Source organism: Sitophilus oryzae, unplaced genomic scaffold (genome assembly GCF_002938485.1).
Source record: "Sitophilus oryzae breed Bouriz unplaced genomic scaffold, Soryzae_2.0 scaffold_170_pilon_pilon, whole genome shotgun sequence".
Classification (NCBI taxonomy): Eukaryota; Metazoa; Arthropoda; class Insecta; order Coleoptera; family Curculionidae; genus Sitophilus; species Sitophilus oryzae.
The window spans coordinates 1350268-1375948 of NW_022146402.1; the positions used below are offsets into that span (position 1 = coordinate 1350268).

The window sequence follows — 25681 nt, forward strand, 5'->3', positions numbered from 1 at the left end:
TACAGAGGCCAACTTAATTTTTTTAAATACGGACCTGCATTTTTTATTTCAGAATTTGAAATATCTCAGTCTCCTGAGAACAATGATATGCCACACTTTATATATTTTTTTTTGTTTTGGGTACCTTAACAGCAACAAAACTATTTAATTATTATTTAAAAAAATATCAAGTCCGACTCTGTTCTTTAAATTATTTAATCTGTTTATATTCATCGCAACAATATTGATCAGTGCTAATTAACATTGAATAAGGAAAATTGAGCCAACTGAAAGATTCAAATAAATAATATCCAGATCAGCAATTTAAAGATATTATTTTTAACTTTTCTTATTGTGTATTTGAAATTCTCAGTGTACGATCTAATAATTTGCATAATATTAATCGTAGTTATTATGAATAAATTAACTTCTACAAACTAGTTTCTAATGCTTTACATAGTCCACATGTTCGAAAGGGTTACCACCCTCCCTATTGCACAAATTTATTTTTCGTTCAATTTTATTTATAGCTCTGAACTATCTTCTTATACTTCCGAATGCATTTTGTACTCTTTATTGTAACTGCCCAGATGTGTTGATTTCACTTTTTTGTAAAATTTGGACCTGTTGAATTACTTTACCTCGCTGGCCATTATACTGCTCTACCATTTCCAATCCATCTTCCGGGGAAATTATTTGATTGTTTATATTACATTTTATTTATATTATTTTTTATTATTTTATTGCATTTGATTTTCCGTATTCAACCCACGTCACTGTTAAGTTTGAAAACTTATCAATATTGTAACCATGAATATATTAAATATTAAAAAAAACAGAGCCGGACTTTGGATTAAATAAATTGTATCCAAATTTCCAAAACAAAAAAAAACATTAAGTGTGGCATATCAATGTACTCAGGAGAGCGAGAGCAGGTCCGTATTTAAAAAAATTAAGTTGGCCTCCGTATCTCACAAATTATTAGCTGATTTGAAAATCTAAAAATCAGATAGCCCTAATACAGTGGCTATGAGAATGTGCAATTAGTTTTTTGATTTTCTAAAACGTATCGACAGGAAAAAATAAAATTGATTTTCAAAAATATCCGTTTTTTTCCAAAAAATTCGGCGATCCTTGAACTTTTTAAAACTTTTTTGATGGTATCTTGGTAAACATCTCAAAGCGCAACTTTGCCCCAATTTAACTATGTTCGTATCTATTACAGTTACCGAGTTACCAATGCTCGTACCTCGAATTTGTAGCACCCTGTATAACTTTATTTGTTCCAAATAACTTACATTTTACTATAAGCTCCAAAAGGTCGACTAGATCTATAGAACATGTGAAATAACAATATTTAAAAAACTAATATTACAAAGAAAATCTTAAAATTAATAAAAAAACACTAATATTAAAAAAGAAATTCTGAAAGCGAATAAAATGCTTTCTTCATCAAGTAGTTTTTCACGCAATTCTTAGCATCAGCGCACACACGGCAAAATGATATGTTTAGATTGTTTAGCTTGATAAAAATCGAAATTGCAAATATTTTTTTCGTATGTTCATCCACTGGTGGTGCCCGGTGACGTAGAGGTACAGGCTCTCGTCTACCAATCTCAACGTAGTGGGTTCGAATCCCACACCCGGCATCTCATCAGCCGACTTTTTTATTAAAATAAAAATAGTTTGGGTACCTAGGTCGACTCAGCCTTAAATGAGTACTTGGAATTCACAATCCTGAGGTAATAATAGGCGGTTAAAGCGTAGTGCTAGCCACATTACTTTCCTTGTATACCGAACGGCTCTAGTATGACAAGCTGTACCTTGCTACTCCCAAGGCGTCAAACGCTATATACGGGAGCTATTATAATATTATTATTATTATTATTCATCCACTCACTGTCGTTCTTATAAAATCTGTGGACCTAATTTTAAATGTTATAATTTTTCCGACCAGCTATAACGGTGCAAACGCTACCGAAAATTGATGGATTTTCTGGGAAGAGCGTTATATAGCCTTTCACAAACATTGAGCGTAAAAGAGTGGCATTTGCACCCAGCACAGCCATTTGAAAGTTAATTACCATTATGAACAATATAGGTACAGAGATGTAGCACAATTAAATAACACCAATATAGTAAATTTGAACTGTTTTGAATATAGATCAGATATATTTTAAACACACTATTTTGGATTTATTTTTTTTATAATTTTGTTTTAATAATGGGTTATAGTTATGAGTTCCACGGAGTTCCGCTTTTAATTTAATAAAATTAAAATCACTAATGTATGTTGATACAGGTATAATAAAAATCAACTTTCCCAAATCTGCCCTTTTTGGAAATAGCCTGTTATTTGCAAGGAGTCGCACTAATTTCTATAACAGTCCGGTAATATCAAGAGTTTTTTTTAGTTTTAAGAAGACACATTTTCTAGATTATGAATTTCTAAGTTTATTAGAAGCTTTTTTTCAAATATTATTGACAGTAGAAAAAAATTCAAATTGCTGTGCTGGGTGTAAATGACACTCTTTTGCGCTCCACGAAAGGTGCGAACTACATCAATTTTCGGTAACGCTTGGATTACTCTAGTTGAATGGAAAAATTTATATTTAAAATTAGCCCTACAAATGCAATAAGAAAAACAATATGTGGATAAACATACGAAAAAAAAATTAATCTGGATTTTTGTCAAGCTAAACATAGCATTTTGCCATGTGTGCAGCGGGAGACATATTCCGTACATTTAAGGAAAATGAATTATATATTTTAATTGCACTGAAAGAAACATTTTTGTAGATGAGTACAGTTATACTTATCAGTTACTAAGTCCAACTTATTTCGTATTATATAACTATGCGTGTTTATATTTTGCTCAAAAATAAACCTATTATTAACAAATAAAAATGTGTCCAACAAATATATACATGTAACTGTCAATATTTTCTGCTCAGCAAAAATATATCTGCAAGTCTCAATAAAATTGTTCTCATTCTATAAATTGCTCTGATGCACCTTTTTTGTAATATATTTATTCTTTCAATATCTGGAGAATTTCCCTAAAATATAATGCCATATCTTATTCTAGATTGAACATTTGTAAAATCGCTTATTTCTGGGGCCTACTCAACCGGGTCTCATAATGCAAATTCACCTCAAATATCCATTCAGTTGGTCATTGGCAAGCACTCTCTCATTGTACATGAAAATAACAAAACAAACATTTACTGATCTGGATAAAATTGATAGTTAAATAGTAAGACTGACCCGGGAGTACTCCACCCCCTAGCCACTGATATATTCTATTCAATATATCCCATTCCATATTTTCCATCTAATTCAAATATCATTCAGTTATATATTGGTTAATCATCTTCAACAACTAGCTAGTGTCACCTGAAATAGTATAGGGGCTTCCCCCGGACGCAATTCTGCCGCTAAACGGATTCGCATCCCAATCGAATAAGCTAATTGGGGTCATATCCCAATCGAATAAGCTAAAAGGAGAAGACAAGGGACACCTCAAACTCTCAAGACCAACCTCGAAGGCAAGACGTCACAAGAGGTTTTCTTCTGGTCAAACGACCCGTTGCCTTACAGTACTTGCAACCTTTATAGTCAAAAGACTCTCAACCCCCAAATATCAGCTCTATGACAAAACACAACACAACAGCCGGCTGGCCAGTCTACTACTGATCTACCTACCTAAAAATCTCAATCATGAACCAAACCTGGACACTTAAAACGGACATTTAAGGAAACTGTAGGTCGCACAACGATCAATGAAACGAAATATGCAGGGAATAGCCAAGAAAGACCGTAAAAGATTAGAGTGGATATACGACAAAAGACCCGGGTTATAGATGTCATCCACAGAATCAAATCCCTCAAGTGGCAATGGGCAGGACATCTGGCAAGAAGGACGGACAACAGATGTACCACGAAAATTACAGCATGATACCCACGAGGAATAGACCAAACCTGAGATGGGGCCATGATATTAGGAAATTAGCAGGGATAACTTGGGCCCGCATAGCCAAAAATAGACAACAATGGGCCCAACTGATGATATAATAATAAATGATGATGATATAATGTTTTTATTCATCCAATAGTATTTGTGTCATTTATTCATCCAAATTGAAACCCACCGATCCATATTTCAGTTTTATATTGAAGGGTACTAAAATATAATTATCTAAATTATATTAATCATAAAATTTGTACTTAATTAGATTAAAACACGTAATATATTTTTCTATTTTATTTGTATAAATATAATTTTGTATTGTGAAATAGGAAAAATATAAAATCGGGAAAAGGAAACGCCATTGAGTGGATTTCGTTTTGGTCACGAAAGGATTTTCCTTTATAAAATTTTCAATCAATTTAACTTTCGTCCTTTGCCAAGAAAAAGAGAAAAACACTTAAATTTTCTGAAGGGTGAAATATCTTTGTTCCTGATAAAATAAAATTTTTAAAACTACTTTTGGAATTGACTAACCGTAAAAGGGAATATTTGTTTCTAGATTTTTCTATTCCTAGAATTCCCTACTGTGTACTATTATAGAAACTTTTATTAGTTTCCCTGGACATAAATAACCCTGGACAGTAAACTCCTGTGGAACAGGCATATTAAGAACACTACCAGCAAAGCCATAAAGGCTCTCATGATATGCAGAAGACTGGCCGGAAATAGATGGGGCTGCTCCCCTAACATTTTGCGCTGGATGTATACAATGATAGTAAGACCCATGATTACTTATGGTTTGAAGTTGCCTGGTACACAAAACTAGAGCAACGGACGGCAAGGCTAAACCTATGCAAAGTCCAGAGACTAGCATGCGTTTGCATCACAGGAGCTATGAGAACCTGTCCAACAGCAGCAATGGAGGTCATTCTAGATCTAACACCACTGCACATTGTCATTGGTAGATATGCCAATGCGACAATAATTAGAATGGTCACTAACGGAATTAGTACTGGGAGAATTGTCAGATCAGGGGCTTGGAACACCCTCAAAAAGGAAATACCACTCCTGCAACTCCCAGTGGACGATATGCCAAGAACGTACAATTTTGAGAAACATCTTAATGTAGTATTGAGCAATAAAAAGGATTGGAAGAGCGAAACGTTTGCCCAGCAGTTAAAAGACCATACCATAACTTGGTATACTGATGCTTCCAAAACCAATACGGGAACAGGGATCGGAGTGTTTGGGCCGAGAGCTAAATACTCCGAACCAATGGGCACTTAACCTAGTATCCTACAGGCAGAAATCTACGCTATCGAAAGATGCGTACAACTTATCTTAGATAGGAACTATCGGAAACAAGAAATAGCCATCTTGTCTGATAGTCAAGCAGCGTTAAAAGCGATCAACTCAGTATTAATCAATTCGAAATTGGTCAAAGAATGCATAGAGAAGCTGAATAAATTAGGCAAAGAAAACAAAGTCCTCCTACTCTGGGTGCCTGCTCACCAAGGAATAGAAGGCAATGAAAAAGCAAATAGTCTAGCTAGGAAAGGAGCGAACACTCCACTAACTGGACCAGAACCGTTCTGCTTTCCAAGTGGTAACCAACTCAAGGCGGAACTCAAGAACTTGGAAGATTCCATCCGCAACCTGGAATGGAAATCTTGCAACGGTCTAAGACACTCGAAGAAGTTTCTGAGGGCTTATGATCAAGAAAAATCACAGATCTTCGTGGGTTTAAGTAAGAACAATCTTCGGATTGTCACGGGATTTTTAACAGGACACTGTCTCCTCAATGAACACCTCAGTAGATTGAAACTAAGAAGAAACGGCGAATGCAAGATTCTGTGGGGAAGATGGGGAAACACCAGTACACCTCATCACTGAGTGCGCCGAGACGACAACCATTCGTGCCATGAATTTCGGTACGACTGATATTGGAGATGGAGAACTACCCTCTATAAAACCGTCCCAGATACTGGCTTTTGTCAAAGCCCTGGGACTGTATGATGAGGTATGACTCAAGAAAGGGGGACACAATGGATCTGTGAGGTCGCAGTGATTAACCCCCCTCCCATTCATTCTAAATTCTAAATTCTAGTTTCCCTACTATAAAATAAATATTTTTTAGAAGGTTGAGTTGTATTTTTAATTATCTGAAATAATTAATTTGGTAAATTTTTATGTTTTTAAATTAATCATAAATTTTTCTGCGTAAAAATGATGATAAGTTTCTGTTGAACTTGACACAAAAATATTTCAAATTTATGACAGGGTGTATTCCGTTGCTTACCTTGGTTATGGTTTTATGTTCCGTTTCTATCGGTTTCCTGAAAGTTTTCTTATTACGGAACACGGTTCCTGAAAAATTCGGTTATAACTGTCACCAAACTAACCAGCGCAAGAAGGCTGGTTTTTCTGGTTTTGTTTGTCAATCAATGTCATTTATGTGAGAGAAATCAAGCAAATATTGGAAGTTCGAGTGAAATTCTCATTTAATTTCTAAAATTTGTAATAATATTTTGTATTTACATCCAAAAGCAATGGAGGTAGGCAGTAAAGGTAAATAAATTTCATTAACTAAATAGAATGACTTTTTAGGACCATTTAATCTTATCATGCAGCTATTGTTTCTTAAAGTCAGGAACATTTAAAGAAAACATGAACAACAAGACAACAAGTAATCGTGAATGTTTTGGAAGCTATAAAAATATAAATATTGATTAGATTTGTTTATTTATTATTGATCTATTTAAATATTGGACTTGCAAATCTTCACTTGAGCTGTCTAACGAGTTTAACAGTTTATTAGTAGTAAGTTGAAGTACTTTTCAATATTAAACTCCATTGAAAAGAAGAAGCAAACGTAAAAGCAGAGAACAGGTACATTAAAAATGCATAAAGATAAATTTTATAATAGAGGTATACATACATACATACTGCCATTACTCGCTGACGAGTATTCGACACGCATCAAAAGATGGTCACGCAAGGCGTTTTCTTTCATGAGCTTTCCTGTGACTGAAAGGTCCGATACGTGATGTTATTTGCCTACCGCACTCCGGACATAATGGTATTGAAATTTTGACGTTTCCAGTATTTTACCAAACCGTTCCGTATCAAACCGATATTTTTCAGGAACCGCTCTTTACCGTAGTTTACCGATCTGGTTCGCCTGGTTTTGCAACGGAATACAGCCTCAGTCTAATAACTATTTAATCAACATGTTCAATTTGTGTCAACGATGACAGGTATTGATAATTTCGATTCCAAATGTCTCGAGAACTATTACACGTAGCGATTTTTACCAAGAGACCTCTTTTACGTAAAAAAAGTCGTAAATGTATATTTTTTTATTCAGTAGTTTTATACAGGTACGAACGGAAAAGGTTTTACTCTTCAAACCAGTTAAAAAATATAAAGGTTGCTCCCTCTACAAGTAGGAGTCATATTGACATCAGAATCCCAAATTTCTAATGTCAAAAAACTCCTACATACCAATTTTCATCCAAATATTGACGTTACTTCAGAGATGATTTGGAAAAAATCGATATAAAAATGAAATTTCTACACCCTGTATCTCCGAAACTAAGCATTTTAGGACATATTTATCTGCAGAATATGCTGCCGAAGTTTCCGGAATACAGTTAGGACGGTCCTGTATAATAATAATTGTTTTATCTAAAGAAGCATACGGAACAAAATATAAATGTTAGGTACCCATGAATAACTTGGTTATGATATATGTATAGAGTGATGCTATTTTCTAAATGTATCATAATATTAAATACAAAATTCACAATAAATTAATCATATTTAATAAGATTACTTTTCAAAAATACATTGGCTAGAGATAGTCAATGTATTTTGAATAAATTTTAAAGATTTCAATTTGTTAAAGCTCAGAATAAAAAGCTCACAGGTAAAACTTGATTTATTCTAAAAGTAACTTGAAAACCAAAAATAGTGTAGTGGGGATCAATAGGAGACTAATTCCATCAGGATGTTGAAAAGGGAAAGAAACGTTACCATGGAACATATAAGTGTGATGACGCAAATCTCTTGGAAGGTTACTTTTGAAATATGAATATAAAATGATGCTCAATTTGAAGCTGTGCTAACAATACTGCTATTTTTCTTTAAATTTCTTTTACCAGTAGTAAAACTACGTGATGGCATAAATTACATTATACAGAGTGTAAATTGATAATTGAGGGGTTCAGAAGTGAACTGGATCAAGTCCTGGAAGATAATTATGGAGAAAATGAGAGTTAAAGTTTCTCTAAAAAAAAATCCAATATGGGTACCAAAAATCCAATATGGTTTCGCCACTGCACTGCAAGAAAATCTACAAAATAAAATAGTTATTTTTTGTAAACACTTCTGGCGTTAAACCTGAACGGAAAAAAAATAAAAAAAAATTACAAAAAAAATTCGTCATAAATAACTATTTTATTTTGTAGATTTTCTTGCAGTGCAGTGGCGAAATACCTTATTGGATTTTTTTTAAGTTTTTTAATGTTACTTAATTAAAATAAAACAAGCTGAAGAAGAAGACTTAACACAATGCTTTATTATATTTTAAATGGTATAATTGCAAACTAAAGTAACTCAAAATACAACTATGGTCATTTTTAAGAATGTTTGTTTACTTTTTTTTGGATTTGAACCATTTTATCTTTGAAAGTATTTGAAATTTTAGATATAATTGATTCATCGGTACATTCTTATTCGCCATTAAGGGATTTGTTGACTTTACATTGTCTATTAATAGTGTTTTCTTCGATTTTTATAAAAAATAATCAGGTTAAATGGTTCAGACTTTGTTTCAGTGTCTTCCATTTTATCAAAAATATATTTTTTTAGCTCTAAACTTTAGCACGTGTGTTAAAATCGCGCACAGTTCAATAAGTTCACTTGTGAAAGGAATCAACAGAATATTCAGAAACCAAACAGCAACAGGCTATAGCTGCTTAATGCGTGAAGTATGACTTTATTCATTTTTCTACTGGAAAAAACAATATTTTATAAACGTATAAATACGATTATCTTAATAATAGGAAATTGGACTTCATCCATTTTAATTCTGACCACTTCAATTTCAAAAAAATTAGTGTCATTGCTTTTTCAAAAATTAAGACTGTTTTTCAACAAAGAACTATGATTGTCTGCAAATGGAAATGAAATATTCTAAAAGGTCTTAGTTATAAAATTACACCGTACAGTGGAGGATCTAGTTTTTTTTAGGTTGGTGAGACAATGAGAACTTGCAACCGAGAAAAATCAAAGATTTTCCCTGATTTAACAATTGAACAATCTTCAAATTGTCACGGGGTTTATAACAGGACACTATCTCCTCAACGAACACCTCAGTAGATTGAGCCGAGACGACAACCGATCGTGGCATAAACTTTGGTACGGCTGTTGTCGGAGATGGAGAGCTGGCCTCGGTGTAGCCGTCTCAGATACTGGCCTTTGTCAAAGCCCTGAGACTGCATAATGAGTTATAACTCGTTATAACTCAAGAAAGGGGAACACACAATAGATCTGTAAGGTCGCAGTGATTAACTCCCCTCCTAAACATTCAATTAAATAATGTGCATGATTCACGTAAAATATAAAGGGTGTTTCATTTAAATTAAAGAAGTTATTACCGTTTAAAGCTAGTAAGTTAAAATAAATTTTTAGACACTCTGTATAAGGTAGTATTATTTTTATTATTGCAACATAAAATTTAAAATATAGAAAAACTTCAGTACAATATTTAGTTTTAAACCCATTAAATCGTAACCACCGTAATACAAGGCCGTAAAAATCTCGTGACGTCACCAACTGGAGGCCTAACTCTATTTAGCAGCGTTGATAATTACCCGATAAAAGTTCAAATTGTGGATCTTTTTTCACTCAGCAGATATATTTCGAAGTTTTAAAATGTCCTTTTCCGAGTTTTTAAAAATATTATAGTATATAAAAATAGTTTTAATAGAATACGGAAAAAATCATACCAGTCAATAAATGTTTATCTCTCACTTTTTGTCAATCAAATTTAATAAAGGAATATTTTAAGTTCACAATAGTGTATAGTATGAGAAAAAAACAATAAAAAAATATATATTTTTTATAGTATATATTATGTATTTCATCGATATTTTACGCCCCCTACTCAGGGGCGACGGTGCGTAGCGGAGTGGTATTGCCGCAGTTGACAGTCATCGATTTATCGGTAGGTGTGTGGACGTGGTAATTATAATCGATAATAGAAGGGTGAAAAAGTTCTATTTGAAGTTCTATTCAGAAAAAGTAGCTGGGAGTCAGTACAGTATTTGTGTTCGTCATTTATATGAAGGCAAAAAGGAACTTACGATTCAGTCCTTAATGTCCTTAAAATCTACTTGTTTTGGTTCTATAAAAAAAAATTATGATTTTATGATGACAATACTTTGTCTAAAGAAATACCACGCGATACAAGTACCATATTGAATCAGATTGGTTTAACATCGACATTACTATTTCTGAACAAGATATCGAAAGTGTGAAGGAAGAAAGGCCTGTTATTGCTTATTTAGAAGGATATTGCTGTTATATTGTTTTAAAGGAAATTAAATGCGATACATGTAAGAATAATTTAACATTTTCAGACAACACTGATATTCAACAAAATTCACTTATAAAAAAACTTACTAAAAGCAGTCTTGGGTTTCCAAATGATATAGTTTTATTTGAATATATAATTTTATATACCATCACCCAGATGCGACTATGGAGCCGACAGACAAACCGTACGCCACATAGTGGAGGAGTGCGGGATAAGAGCTTACGGTGGGAACTACTCCGATTTCCTGACTGCTGATGACGCTGCAATAGACTATATACGTAATCTTGACGTTTGTATTTAATCTCACTGTATTTATAAATGTATGATAAAGCCATGAGGAGTTTCTCAAAATTCACAATAAAGAAAATATTTTTTTCAAAAATATCTTTGGATTACATTAAAAGTAATAACACCATTATTAAAAGTTCCGCAATGTACTATTTATAATGCTAAGTTACTGTAAAAATTATCATAAATTCTATTAGAAATACACGTCTGAAAAACTACTGTTGGAAAAAAATGATAGACTTGGAAAAGGAAATAAAAGAAACTTAGACACCCTTACAGCATAAATAAATACAATGACGATGGATAATGTGAGATGGGATATCAATCTGATGTTTTTTAAATTTTATGTATAATTATTATTTATTAAAAATTCGGTGCAATTAAAGTTTATATCCATTATATACCTATAAAGTTTAGGCCTCCAGTTGATGACGTCACGAATAAGCTGCCCGGCCTTGTTATTACGGTGGTTACGATTAAATACGCCCAGAGAAATGAAGCATTAAAATTGTTACTGCATTTTCACAAAACAAATATTAAGTATTAAAATTACCTGATATCCAAGTTCCATTAAACCTTGCAGGAGATGGCAGTTTCAAGAAGATATCCTCTAGGTTAGGTTTAGTTCCTTTGCTTCTGGGACACTCTTCGGGTGGAGAAACCAGTACTATACTGAATACTATCAGCCCCAAAACGGCCGCTATCACCAGCAGCGCTATGAATATCCCCCTCCAGTTTCTTTCGCTAGGTGAGCTGACCACCAATTCCTGCAATTAAAAGAAAACATCTTATGTTGGAGGTCTCTAAAAATGTAATTATACAGTATGTCCCCGGATTGTCTTTACAAGAGGAAAAACTTTTAATATTGGCATTTTGAGAAAAGTGCATTCTTCTTAAAAAAATGTTGCTTGTTCTAAAATGGTCCCTTTATACTTTTAGTCTATTACGTCGGATGCGCTCGACAGAAGCAATATTATGGAAATTTGGGGAGAATAGGTTATGTAAATGAAACGGTAAATTTGTAAATAGCCCTACTTATTTTATTATATCAAATGAAAGGAGTATCGTACTCTGCCTGGAATTCACAAGTAAAAAAGCACGGCAGAGAAAACCTTCATGACTATTCCAAAGAATCCATCTATGCTGTTCTGAACTTTAATAAAAGAGAAATAATAATAATACAAATACTTTCTTTCATACCAAGGTCTAAGGTTACATTCAAAACATGTCACATTTATTACATTCAAAACAGAAAAGGTTTTTGTTAGTTTAGCAGGTCCCCACCGGCAGGTACTAAGGTCTCTTGTTGCGAGTCTCGAAGCTGAAGTTGAAGATTTGGTGAAAATATCTTTAGATTATGACATATTCTATTCTTTGGTTTTGATTGCTCATTTGTTTGCTAAGATATTCGCCCAGTCACGGTCGAAAAATGTTAGTACACTCAACAAGGCTCCTATTTTCACACTGAATAAAAACATCGGCATGAATGGACAGTAAACGAATGTATTGAGATTACTTTTAAACTGAAATTAGTCACAACATAAATCAATTCCATTAGATACATATACATGTTATAATTATTACGTTTGTCAGATCAAATAAATAAGGAAAATCTTAAACACAGAATATTACAACAAGAAAATAAAATATATTTTTAGTTAACATTAGTTAAATAATGAGTTACCTTTAGAAACTTTCTTTGTTACAAAACTTACAGACCAAAAAATATTAATGCGTCTCGAACGGTCTAAAAGCTATTACATTTATGTTACGTTACACCTATGATCTCTGTTCAATGTTTGATTTTCATGTCCCTAGTTTGCATACAGGGTTGTTCACCACATACGACGCGGAGTATTGTAGCTAAACTCTTAGATTTTCGCAAATTGTAAGTTTTGGGTTCGTTGAAGGACTATTATATATTTTTTTATGTATATTTTTTTAAACACCCTGTACTTTATTACATTTTTAGTTTCTACGATTAAAATAAAGGTATATTTGATTAAGGTTTACCGCATTTTAATCTTACCGTTTTTGAAATATTTAGGTTTTTGTCAAAATACAGTAATAATTTTAATACTGTATTTTTCCAGGCGTATTTAAGTTTTTAAAACCAAATATTGTACTGAAATATTTCTATTTCCTAAATTTTGTGTAGCAATAATAAAAATTATAATACCTTATACTGAGTGTCTAAAAATGTATTTTAAATAATAACTAGCTATAAACGTCAATAAATTCTTTAATTTAAATGGAACACCCTGTATATTTTATGAGAATCAGATGCACAAGTTAATTGTCTATCAATTTGTATGTATGTGTTATATCATTTTTTACCTACATATGTCTTTTATCATTTTCTTATAATTTTGACCTCAATTATCAATATAACCATGGAATATTGACATTTTTGATTATTTTTAAAGATGTAGCAAATTTTTAAAAGGTACAGATACTAATATTGTCGATATAGTTCGTTTACGTCATTAAAAATTAAAAAAATGGTTTCAATATTTGTAAAAGAAGACCTATTAATATGATTCCAGTATTCAAACTACATTAATTGACTGTTTACGTTGATTAATAATAATTGTTCGAAATACTAAAAAACTTAATTTTGTATGTGTATTAGAATTAGACAGTGTGGTAAAAAGTAACACCTTAAAAATTTTATTTCATTTTTTGACGGCTGCTTATTTATAACAACAGAGACGTTTATTTTCATAACTTATTATTATATTGATTTCTGATTCCAAATCCACATTTATTTAGAATAATTTATTAACTAACACAATTAAATATGTAATTAATTAATATTTTGGCGGAAAAAATGGTGGTATATTTAATTAATGGTATACTCTTTTATAATGATTTAAGTTTTATTTTTGTATACCATTAGGCTGGTAATATTATCGTTTTTAGCACCTGTATATTTGATGCTTTAAAAACAATCTAAAATGAGGCCTAAATTATAAGAAAATGCATTTTCTACGAAAACTTGAAGGGATAGTTAAAAATGGTATTTGTAACACAATTTGATGGACAATTAAATTGTGTATCTGATTCGCCTAAAATATACAGGGTGTTCTATTTAAATTAAAGAAGTTATTGCCGTTTAAGGCTAGAAATTATTTAAAATAGATTTTTAGACACTCTGTATGAGGTAGTATTATTTTTATTATTGCAAGACAATAACTGATCAATAATTTCAAATCAAAACTTCAGTAAATATTTAGTATTAAAAACTTTGATACCCTTCGAGAAATGAAGCCTTAAAATTTTTACTGCAATTTCACAAAATTAAAAATATTTTAAAAACGGTAAGGTTTAAGGGTGATAAACCTTAATGAAATTTACCTTTATTTTAATCATAGAAACTAAAAATGTAATATACAGGGTGTTCCATTTAAAAAAATACAACTTTGATATTTTTTATTTATTTGGGACACTCTATATCTTGTAAAAATATTTTTAAATTGTAGCTCTAATAGTCCTTCAACGAACCCAAAACTTACAATTTGTAAAAATCTAATCGTTTAGCTACAATACACCGTGTCGTATGTGGTGAACAACCCTGTATACATAAATATTTTAAAAATCTCAATAAATAAAAATAATACTTTTACCTGTTCTTTACCAGCTATATTCAAAACAAATTATAATACGAATGCAACTAGGTGTAACGATTATATTCGCTCGTTAGTTAATTGGGAAGTTAATATCTAAGTTTATAATTTGTAGAGGCTAAGCTTTTCAAGTGAAAAGATATATTTCCAATTATATTTACTGCCGCTTGAACAATATTTTGGCTAGAAGTAGGTATAATTATATCAATAATTTTGAATATATTTATGTTATTATATGCATTTAAAAAAAATGAGGTATAGTCCTAGATCATAGGGTATAGTATTCATAATATTGCGATGTTGGCGACGATATTGTTGTTGGCGACGCCATAAAAATATAATCTGTATAAGATAAAATAAATTTTTCCTCGCGGGCTTATTCTGTTATCCTTGATGTTTAAGAAAATCTAGCTAAGCCTTAATTATGTTGAATTCACTCTAGATTTTAACCACTTTTGTGATATAGTGCTTTTAACTAAAGTTTCAGTAAATATGAAATAGAATGGCAACACCGCATAGTGCTGGAAAATTGGAGGAATTTAATTTAAAAATAGATGCAGTTTTCCTTAAATTATTTAAAATCGGCTTGTCCAAAATTATTCAAATTTGGTATGGGTATTTAGCATAGGCAGACCTCTAAAAACCTATTTACAAGTTAGCTGTAAATAGGTTCATACAGTTCAAAATTGGCATGGGATTTCCTGTTTCCAACGACGCACAGTGGGGTATTTGACACAGATAGTTGATCGAAATTTTTTTATGCAAGCAAAACAATTTTCTTTTTACTTTTTTTTTTTTTTTTAATTTTTTCTCTACTTTCGATTTTTCGAAATTAGAAAAAATACACAGCTAAAGGCAAGAAAATATTATTTATTAATATACACTAAAGCTGTAAGAATTTTGTTCATTTCATATATTTGAGCGGGCCGAAAAACGCTCTTTACCATCTTTTGACGGGAGATGCACTAATATCTCACCGACACTCTACGACATCGTCTGTGGATATAGAAGAAGTTTTGCTTGCCGTATCGGTGAGAACCAGCCCCTGGACAGCCCACCTGATGAAGGGTAGGCCCAGAAACCGGTTGTGGGAGTGGAGCTTGGTTCCCCCCTTTACGACAAGTAAAACAATTTTCTTTTTACTTTTTTTTTTTTTAATTTTTTCTCTACTTTCGATTTTTCGAAATTAGAAAAAATACACAGCTAAAGGCAAGAAAATATTATTTATTAAATTTTTTTATATTGACCTTATATAAATTATTGCTATTTTCAATTAAAGAGGAAATAATATGAAGAAAATAAAGAATAATTCGTCGATTCTAAAAAAAAGAAAGAAAAACCTCGCATTAGTATATCACTGATTGGCAAATTAGAAGAAACCAAGAATGTTTTTCTCATTTTATCAGCAAAGTCGCAAAAAGTCGCAGTATTTTATTTTACTGTATGAAAGCCCAATGTTTACTAAGTAAAACGTATATAGACAATATGCTGAATTCTTCGAAATGCGCAACTAAACCTCTAAGTATAATAAAAATGTCACAAATTTAATCAAATTTTCTGAACGCCTAACTTTTAGTTGCAAAAAAAATCGTTAGTATAGAGAATATCAAAATAAATTATACGTTTTTGTAGAATACATACCTGCAGCTTGCTGAGCCATTTTCAATCAAAACATAATATAAACGTAAAAAGAGCACAAGAACAACAACAATTTATAATTTTAAACATACAATTTAGCCATTTACCTCTTATCTGTGAGAAGTAACAACTTTGACGTTTCGTTGAAACGAATGAATGCAACTAAACACACCCATTGCAACGACATTCATGGCAGACATGATTTAACTTATCATTCATCTTTTTTTGGGAAATCTTAAACACATTTGCTTTTTCGAATTTCGATCACTTTTTTCATGCTAATACCCTACCGTGCGACCATGCACCACCCGGTATATCCCCAAAGTTTTAAAAAAAATATCATCAATGTATTGAACATTTTCCAGAATCTAGCACATCATTCGAAGCGAGAATCCAATTAGAACCATATTTCTATTGTCCAGCAAAGTAAACCCATTAAACTTGTATGCCGGAATAGCATAAAGAGCAGATGCTATTGTTTTGTGAAATTGGATTTTTGATGCGTTTTTAAACGCTTTTTTACTGCGATTTCGTATAATATTTCAGTGACGGCAAACTCTTTTTATTCTTTTAATAAAATTATTTTTCCAGGGTTGGCATGATTTAAATCAAATGATTTAAATCGTGATTTAAATCAAGTGATTTTTTTAATTTTAATCATGTGATTTAAACCAAAAAATTAATTTTATTGAAACTTTATAATAAATCAAAAAATAACTGTAAAAGTTATAAAAATCTATCCTAGAAAACTATCAAAAATATTTCTATAACAGATAATAAATGGAAAAATAAGTGTAAATTTTATAAAACTATACAGGGTCCGGCAATAGTGCGTCGGGCATCTGTAGCTCCTAGAATATAAAATTTGAGAATTTTGTTTTAGTGCAAACCTAAAGTATGTACCAGGATGTATTTCAGGAAAATATTTTAACTTCTATAGGGTGGCTCAAAAAAGTGTGAGCGGACCTGGATGATTTTTTTTAAATGGAACACCCTGTATATTATTGCATTTTTGGCTTCCTTTCAGGTCACTTTACATAACCCTAAGATATGAATAAATATATTTCCATAATTTCAGAGGTATCAAAAAATAAATTAAAAATATATATTTTTCAGCCCTTCTTAAAAAGATTATTAAAAATACAAGAACTGTTCTGAAATCAAAACGATATTAGGTATTTATTTTAGATAGTCTGTTCTTACTTTGCTATAAATATGGTAATCGTAATTCATACAGGATGTTCAATATTCTATGCCAAACTATCTAAAATATAAAATATTTTTTCTTTGTTTTTTTAAATGGAACACCTTGTATATTATTTTTTTATTAGATGGAGAGTTTAAAAATGAACATTTATTGTATTTAGAGTATTTCAAAATTTTTAACGGTTTCGCAGATACACGCAGTATTATTTCATATGGCGCTTTCAATGGTAAAATACGAGAGAAAAATTACTGGGTGGCTTTGATAAAAATTTACTGTGGAAAATGCCATATGAAATATAAAACCGCAAATATCTGCGAAACCGTTAAACATTTTGAAATACTCTAAATATAAAAAATGTTCATTTTTTAATTCTCCGTCTATTGAAAAAATAATATACATGGTGTTCCATTTAAAAAAACGAAGAAAAATTATTTTATATTTTAGAAAGTTTGGCTTAGAATTTTGAACATCCTGTATAATTTACGATTTTCTTATTTATAGCAAAGTAAGTACAGACCATCTAAAGTAAATACCTCATATAGTTTTGTTTTCAGAACAGTTTTTGGTTATATATATACAGGGTGTTCCATTTAAAAAAAATCATCCAGGTCCACTCACACTTTTTTGAGCCACTCTATAGAAGTTAAAATATTTTCCTGACATACATCCTGGTACATACTTCAGGTATGCACTTAAAACAAAATTCTCAAGTTGTTTATTCTAGGAGCTACAGATGCCCGACGCACTATTGCCGGACCCTGTATAACAATATCTATTCATCAATTTAAATGTTGAACCGATTTTTGAAGTAATTTCGTGTGAATCCATAAGACCGCTATACGCAGGAATTTATTTTAAAATTTATTTATAAGTGACAAAAATTCGCTTTTCGAATACATATCATTTGGCAACTAGTGCAGAACTAGGTTCTTCTGATATTGAGACTATATCTTCGTTCCCGAAAATCTATAATCGTTGTCAGAAAATATGTTGTTTTATTTATTTTTTTTTGAAACGTTGGTATGTTTTCAAATTCTTACCGACATTTTGATTTGCAGTAAGTACTTTACACTTTGACATTAGGAAATACATACTAATTTCATTCTCGACTTAAGACTATTTCCGAACAATAGTGTATTGTTTTATTAAGAGTAGAAATTATACTTTTTTTGACGATGCTGTACATTTGAAGGACCATCGTAAAGCTATACCATCGTAAGCTTTTCCGACGTTACAAGGAGGCACAAAAAACACATTTTTACTCCAAATAAAACACTATTTTTTAAAAAAATTACAAATAAATTTTTAATCAATTTCAAACATTGCAAATAATACAAACAGTAATCGAGAAACGATTTGTACACTCGTTGAATTTGACACCTAATATCAGTTTAATAATATATTTTAGTACTTTTGTGCTTAGGCGTAACAGTGCTTTATGCCTATAGCCGTTAAAATGACAAAAATTAATACTTTTGAGACGTATGAAAAAAATCCTTTTGATCTGGAGCGAGCGACTTTTTTGCGGAATATATTGGTGACCGATGTGGAAAAATGACACGCCCCGTAGAATTTCTTAATGTTATCGGTATCGCTCAGAGTTATTAAGATTTAGCCATTTAGGATAGGACTTTAATTGGAAATAAGTCCTAGTCATTTGTAAATACGATTTAAATATTGTTTTGAATTAAAGTCAAAAAAATCCGATTTAAATAAAAAAAATCTGATTTTTTTGATTTTTTTAAAAGAATCATGATTTTTTCCAACCCTGTTTTTTTCCATGGCAACTGTTAAAATTGCCTTATATCTATCAAAAATAGTAGATAAAATAGTACTTTAACCACAAGGGTAGATTAAATAAAACTTTAACAGCGAGGATAGGTTAAATCTTTATTTCTTCTCACACGTTTTTTAATTGCTTCCATTTTTGAAAATTTTTGTATTCCTTTTCATAAGTTATTCGGGATTTAAATGAAAGTAGTTTGGACATGGCGTTTGTCGCCTCAGCCTGAATATCTGTTGATAATTTATTTATTTCGTTTTGAACCATATCTGGCTCCAATTCCATCAGCAATCGACATGAAAGAGAATTAAAAAATATTGACTCAAAACTGACAACTAAAGAGACAAGTTTATTTATTTGTCAAATTAGATAGAAACCAACGCCAACCCAGCACAATATTTTTTCTACTCGTAATAAATTCCTTGAAATAATAATTTCTGAATATTTTTTAAAACGTAACTCGCTATGGAAAAAAATATTGTTTTATACACGACGATAAAATTAGCATTGTCGTTTCATAAAATACCATTTTATCGTCTTGTATAAAAAATAACTAAAAATCACCTAGTTATAATGATAATAATGATAGTACATTTACAGATTCAAAGAGTAACCTTAGCAAAAGCCAATAAATCTGTCTGTATTTATGAGCTAAAAATTGAGCCAAAACGAGCAAGTGTTTAATTGGTCTTGGGCATGTGACTGTAACTTCTTGAACATCGATATTAAAATCATGTGCACTTCCCACAACAATGCTATAAAAATCGGAGAAGAACTATTAGAATATGTGGCAGAATTCAATTACCTCGGCAGTGTGATTTCGGAAAAGGCCAATATCGACTCCGAATTCAGCATAAGATTAGCAGCGCCTCAAGAGCATTCCGGAAATTTAAAGACAGGGTTTTCTACAACCATGACTTGAGCACAAAAACGAAACTTGCAGTGTACCGAGCAATAATAATCACCACCATGTTATATGGAAGCGAAACCTGGGTGCCGTACCGCCGACACATGAATGCATTAAACAACTTGCAACAGAGACACTTTAGACAACTCTTTAGAATCAAACGGTTCCACCATGTCTCAAATGTATCGGTCCTTGAAAAAGCTAACTGCCAGAGCGTTCAAGTCATGATTACAAAATTCGGCTTAAGATGGGCTGGTCATGTAACCAGAATTGAAGAAAACCGCCTACCAAAATATCTGCTTTACGGTGAGCTTGTAGACGGTAAGAGGAAACCGGGTGGACGAAAACTTAAAGGGGATAATATAACTGATAAAACTGTTTGTAGACTTCCGTTAAAAAAAATTCAGTTCAAACTTACTATTTATTTCTGGCATTATACTCTCAGTAGACTATTAGCAAAAACATATGTTTTTTAAATATATCTTACAGTCTTATATTATAGAAACATTTATTGGAAGGAACAACGACATACATATATAAAATATTTTCTAAAATATATCTATCTAAACGTTTACGACACAGTTACATTTAACTTTTAAGACGTATTTTGTTGGTTATTTTGATTACATTCGAAGCAGGAATATTTAATTTAAGGTTTACTCGGTTTTAAGTAATTTAACATCGAATCTACAGTAGTTTTTATGGGTAACTAATAAAACTGTCAATTTTAAAAGCATTTTTACCGATGAATAGATGCAGGTCCACGAGTTTTTCGTTTTTATTTACAAGAAGATCGGATGAAAGGATCGCGAGAGATGTGCGCACCAGCGCACAGTGCTTCGAACATATAGCTCTAGAGGACAAAAATGCAAAACTTCTCTTTTATTGTAGGCAATTTATTCAAACTAGGTTTATTTGACACAAATGATGAGTACTCTCATTGTACTAAATGATGATGTTCTTAGTCCCACGTTTATGAAAAAAAGTCTTATAAATAATAAAAATGTTGGAGCTGTGTTCCATCTAAGGAAATAATAATTTATAGTATGAAAATGGTGTAAGTATTAAATAAATCCCTGTGATAAAAAAGAATTGAAATAAGAACATGATTCCTACAATATAATAAGATAAAAATGTTTTTCTTTGAAAAACAAACAATGAAATAATGAAAAAGAAACATTAATGTTATATTTAATTAAAAAAAAACTTAAGATACTATAAATTTACTTTAGGACACCAAAATGCATAAATCGTAACTACTCTGATGATTCAGAAGAATCACTGCTGACAGAATCTTGCAAATTTATAGTATCCAAATCACAGGTAGATGAAGTATCCTCACATGTAAGATATTTCTGTACATCATTTTCTAATATGTTACTTTTTCGCGTTGTTACTGTTCTTTTTGTTGGTATGAGGGGTTCGGATGTTAATAGTTACCTCTTTAATAGACCATATCCATATAATATTTTTTCCTTTTCTTGGGTATGAGGTTTTATAATAAATTAAAGATGGAAACTTTTTTTATGCGACGTTTCGCTCCAACATAGTGGGCTTTTTCAGGCACAAGTGATGTCTCATTTGACTGGAAGGTTCATCAATATCTAATAAAGAACACATTTTTTGAAATACAAATAATTTTGAGTTCTTGTTCCTATGATCAAGCCAAGTATTAACCAGATCGGCATTGCTTATCAATTTTACTCCATCTGAAAAGTATTATAAAATAAACTTCGTCGCAAGCAGACGCAGGTGAACTATACAAAAATTGAAACTGTATGAATATGGCAACAAAAATATTCAATAAATACGATATGTTTTGATATGTTTTTTTTTCAATGCCTTTTTGAAGTTTGAAAACGTAAAATTTTTATACCCATTTAAGAATCATCTTAAAAAATAAATAAAAACTAAACAATCACGAACTTGTTTAGAAATAAATTTAAAGTACATTCCTTGTTTAACAATATCCATAGTGGCTTTCAATTAAGTACGTACCGCTTAACTCCATAATATACAGAACTACTATGAATGTTATTCTTTTCACTGATAAGATAATGATCGCAAAATTTATTTTTAGTGAAAATATTTGCTAACAAAAAACGCTGTTTATGAAAAATAATATACAGGATGGTGAACATTTCTATAAGTATAAAATTACATATTCAGATATTAGTAAATTTTAACTTTTATTTTCGATTTTTGTCCATGGGACGAAGCACTGTGCAGCGGAGAGAAACATTTTTTTTAATTATATTTTTATCTATAAGTAGAAAATTACCCAAACCCGACCGCAATATAGTCCAAAACTTTTAAAACCCTATCCATTTAACATATATTAGTAAATGACTAAAATTCAGGATTTAATAATTTGCTGGTAGTTCTGACATGGTATGCGTCCAGGCTGTCGAAAAGTGTTTTGGTTGTATATTATAGTTGATTTTCTGTTGCATTACTAATGTTTCTGAATTAAAATAATCTTCTAATTACAAGTAGTAAAACGATTTAGTAGTTCATAATAAATATATCTTTACACTCACCTCAACATATGCGTATGGAGCATTTATTTTAACTCTGTTAACCGGACTTTTAAGATTCTTCTGACCACCATCCGGAGACTTCACTTTCTTCTCAGAGGTAGACTTCCGTTTAAAAAATTTCAGTTCGAACTTACTATTTATTTCTGGCATTATACTCTCAGTAGACTATTAGCAAAAATATATGTTTTTTTTAAATATATCTTACAGTCTTATATTATAGAAACATTTATTGGAAGGAACAACGACATACATATAAAATATTTTCTAAAATATATATCTATCTAAACATTTACGACACAGTTACATTTAACATTTAAGACACGTATTTTGCTTATTATTTTGATTACATCCGAAGCAGGAACATTTAATTTAAGGTTTACGCGGTTTTAAGTAATTTAACATCGAATCTACGATAGTTTTTTATGGGAACTAATAAAACTGTCTATTTTATAAGCATTTTTTACCAAGTCCACGAGTTTTTCCGTGTTTATTTACAAGAAAATCGGATGAAAGGATCGCGAGAGATGTGCGCGCAAGCCGACAGGAACACCCAAACTGGCGCTGGCAGGACGAAAAAGCCAATAAAAGTCTGGCTCACGCAGCTCAATTGTCGGCGAGGCAGAGGCAGCGCTTCGGAAGATGCCCATCGGAAATGCGCCCAATTTTAACTGGAGCCCTTAAAATTGATTGGTCTTGGGCTGCATATTAATAGGAAGTTCGACGAAGCAGAGGAAACGTCAGCGATGTAATGAAGGACTTGATTATTCGGGTTTCTAATGGACTAAAGATATGCTTTAAAAAACATGTTTTGCAATAGAAAAACAGTTTATAAGAAGGTTTCAGAAGTGAACTGGATCAAGTCCTAGAAGATATTATCGAGAAAATGAGAGTTAAAATTTTTTATTGATAGTTAATTAAAATAAAACAAGCTAGAGAAGAAAACTTGACACAATGCTTTATTATACAGGGTGGCGCCTCTCATACGCCGCGGAAGCTCCAAACAGAACGGTAGTTTATATCGAAATGAAATTTTGGCAGCATATATGTAGGTTAACTGAAGGCATTATACCGGGTGTTGCATCGTCGGACGGGACATAGGAAATCCCATGTAAATTTTAATGGGGTCAATTATTGGCTTCCCTAATTATTTTAGTATTTCGTCCCCATCTCGTAGCTCTTGGTGCTTTTCATATTTAAAGGAATAGTATTTATGTCGTTTTAAAATTCGAAACGCTATAGTGTGATCTATTCCTATTTCATCCTCAAGTTTCCTTGTGCTGATCTTTCCCATCGTTCTCTTCCACGCACAATAAAACTTCCAAGTCGGTATCATTTCTTGCATCTTCTCTTTGTTCCTGCCTTGCTTCACATCTGCAATTATTTATTAGGGTACCATTGTTCTCAAATCTCTGGATATTCCTTGCGATTGTAGATTTTCCAGGTATCGGTCTATTCGGATACAAAGCAGCAAACATGTCCGAGACCTTTTGATAACTATTTCCTTGATAATACCATTTAATCATCAATACTTTTTCTTCGGTAGTGTAATTCATGGCTAATATTTTCGATGTAGGTATGAGTTTTTAATAATAATAATAAAGCACTAAATTGATAAATATCTGAAATGACAACTTCACTTGACAGTTATCTTTTACCTTGACTGGGGCTCATAAGTAAATACAGGGCCATAAGAAAGAAGAAATATTTAAAAAGAAATCGGCGATAACTCGTAAACGGGCTAATCAAAAATATCTAAAGTTATTCTTTTTAATGTGGGTTTAGTGCTCTTCAATAAACCTAAATAGAATTATTCTCTAAAATAATTAGGGAAGCCAATAATTGACCCCATTAAAATTTACATGGGATTTCCTATGTCCCGCTCGACGATGCAACACCCGGTATACATGTTACACGTCAAGGTTGTGTTTTTTTTCTAATGGAACACCCTATATATTAATTGATTTTCGGATTCTAGGAAAAAATAAAGGTGAGTTTTATTAAAGAACATATACTTTAAATCTAAGGATTTTGACATATTTCACATTTTGTGAGAATGAAGAGTAAATTTTAAATTTTGATAACAGCTACCTAAATTTTAGTTGACCTTGTATAGCCCCATATTTAATTAAAGTAACCATTGTATGTTAAACCAAATTAAAATTTGACCCGAAAGTTACACAGGGTGAGACAACATTAATATGGAATATTAGTCGCTTTTTAAAGGAAATTACTCCTTTATTTTAAATGGAACATCCAGTATATTATTCCGGTATTCAATGGGGAATTTATATATCTTCAAAGTATTATTAAGGTTGCCTACCCCTCAGACAAAGATTTTCCTAGATATTTTAATTTTTATGATTTTGCGTCAGTAGATCTTTATTATTTGAAAAAATCTAGGGGGGTGGCTGTGATATACCTTTTAACCAAATACCAAAACCAACGGTAATAAAAAGATACACGTTTAAAACATTTTAATTATTACAGAATTAAAACTAGATATAAACCTATAATTATTATTGTCACATAATTATTTTTTAAATTAGCTGGATGAAATCAAATGCTCAAAATGCTTCGTTTCGTGTTAACTGCATAAAATGATTGTCTTTTCAAAAGGATCATTTTATTTAAAAAGGCATATTATGTGGAGTTCTACCTCGAAAAGCAGCTACAATAATTTCTCTCATGTTGTCGACAATAGTTGATCAAGTTTTGTAAACACTGTCTTTAACATATCCCCATAAAAAACAGACTAGATAAAATCAGGAGCATTTAAGTATTCATTAATTGGCGAATGCACACTGCATTCAAATGTCAAATATGTCAAAAACCTTACATTTTAGTTATATACTTCTCTTATAAAACTCACCTTTATTTTTCACCCAGAATCGTATTTTAAATCATATTTCATTTTTTTCAAATGGAACAAGGGTGGCTCATTATCATATTTGGAAAAGCATTTTTTTACGAATAATTTGGTACCACATATTTGGTATTTTGAGTCAAGTTGTCGTTATGAACCGCATGTTACAATTTCAAATAAACCATATGCGAAAATGTCAAATGTTGACATATGATATGTCATTCTATTCACAGTGTGTTATTCATTTTTCATCGATAAATTAAATAAATACGGAAGATA

General features: G+C 31.4%; 1 protein-coding gene across 1 annotated transcript in view; it reads right to left on the minus strand.

Moving 5' to 3' along the window:
• Window positions 1–23414, minus strand: part of LOC115881242 (inactive dipeptidyl peptidase 10) — a 59478-nt gene extending 36064 nt beyond the window's left edge. The window contains exons 1-2 of the mRNA XM_030898660.1: window positions 22540–23414; window positions 11392–11605 (exon numbers count right to left, since the gene is read on the minus strand). Coding sequence (XP_030754520.1) covers window positions 11392–11605; window positions 22540–22689 — 364 coding nt within the window. The 5' untranslated portion in view covers window positions 22690–23414. The remainder of the gene's footprint in view (window positions 1–11391; window positions 11606–22539) is intronic.
• Window positions 23415–25681: the final 2267 nt, after the last annotated feature.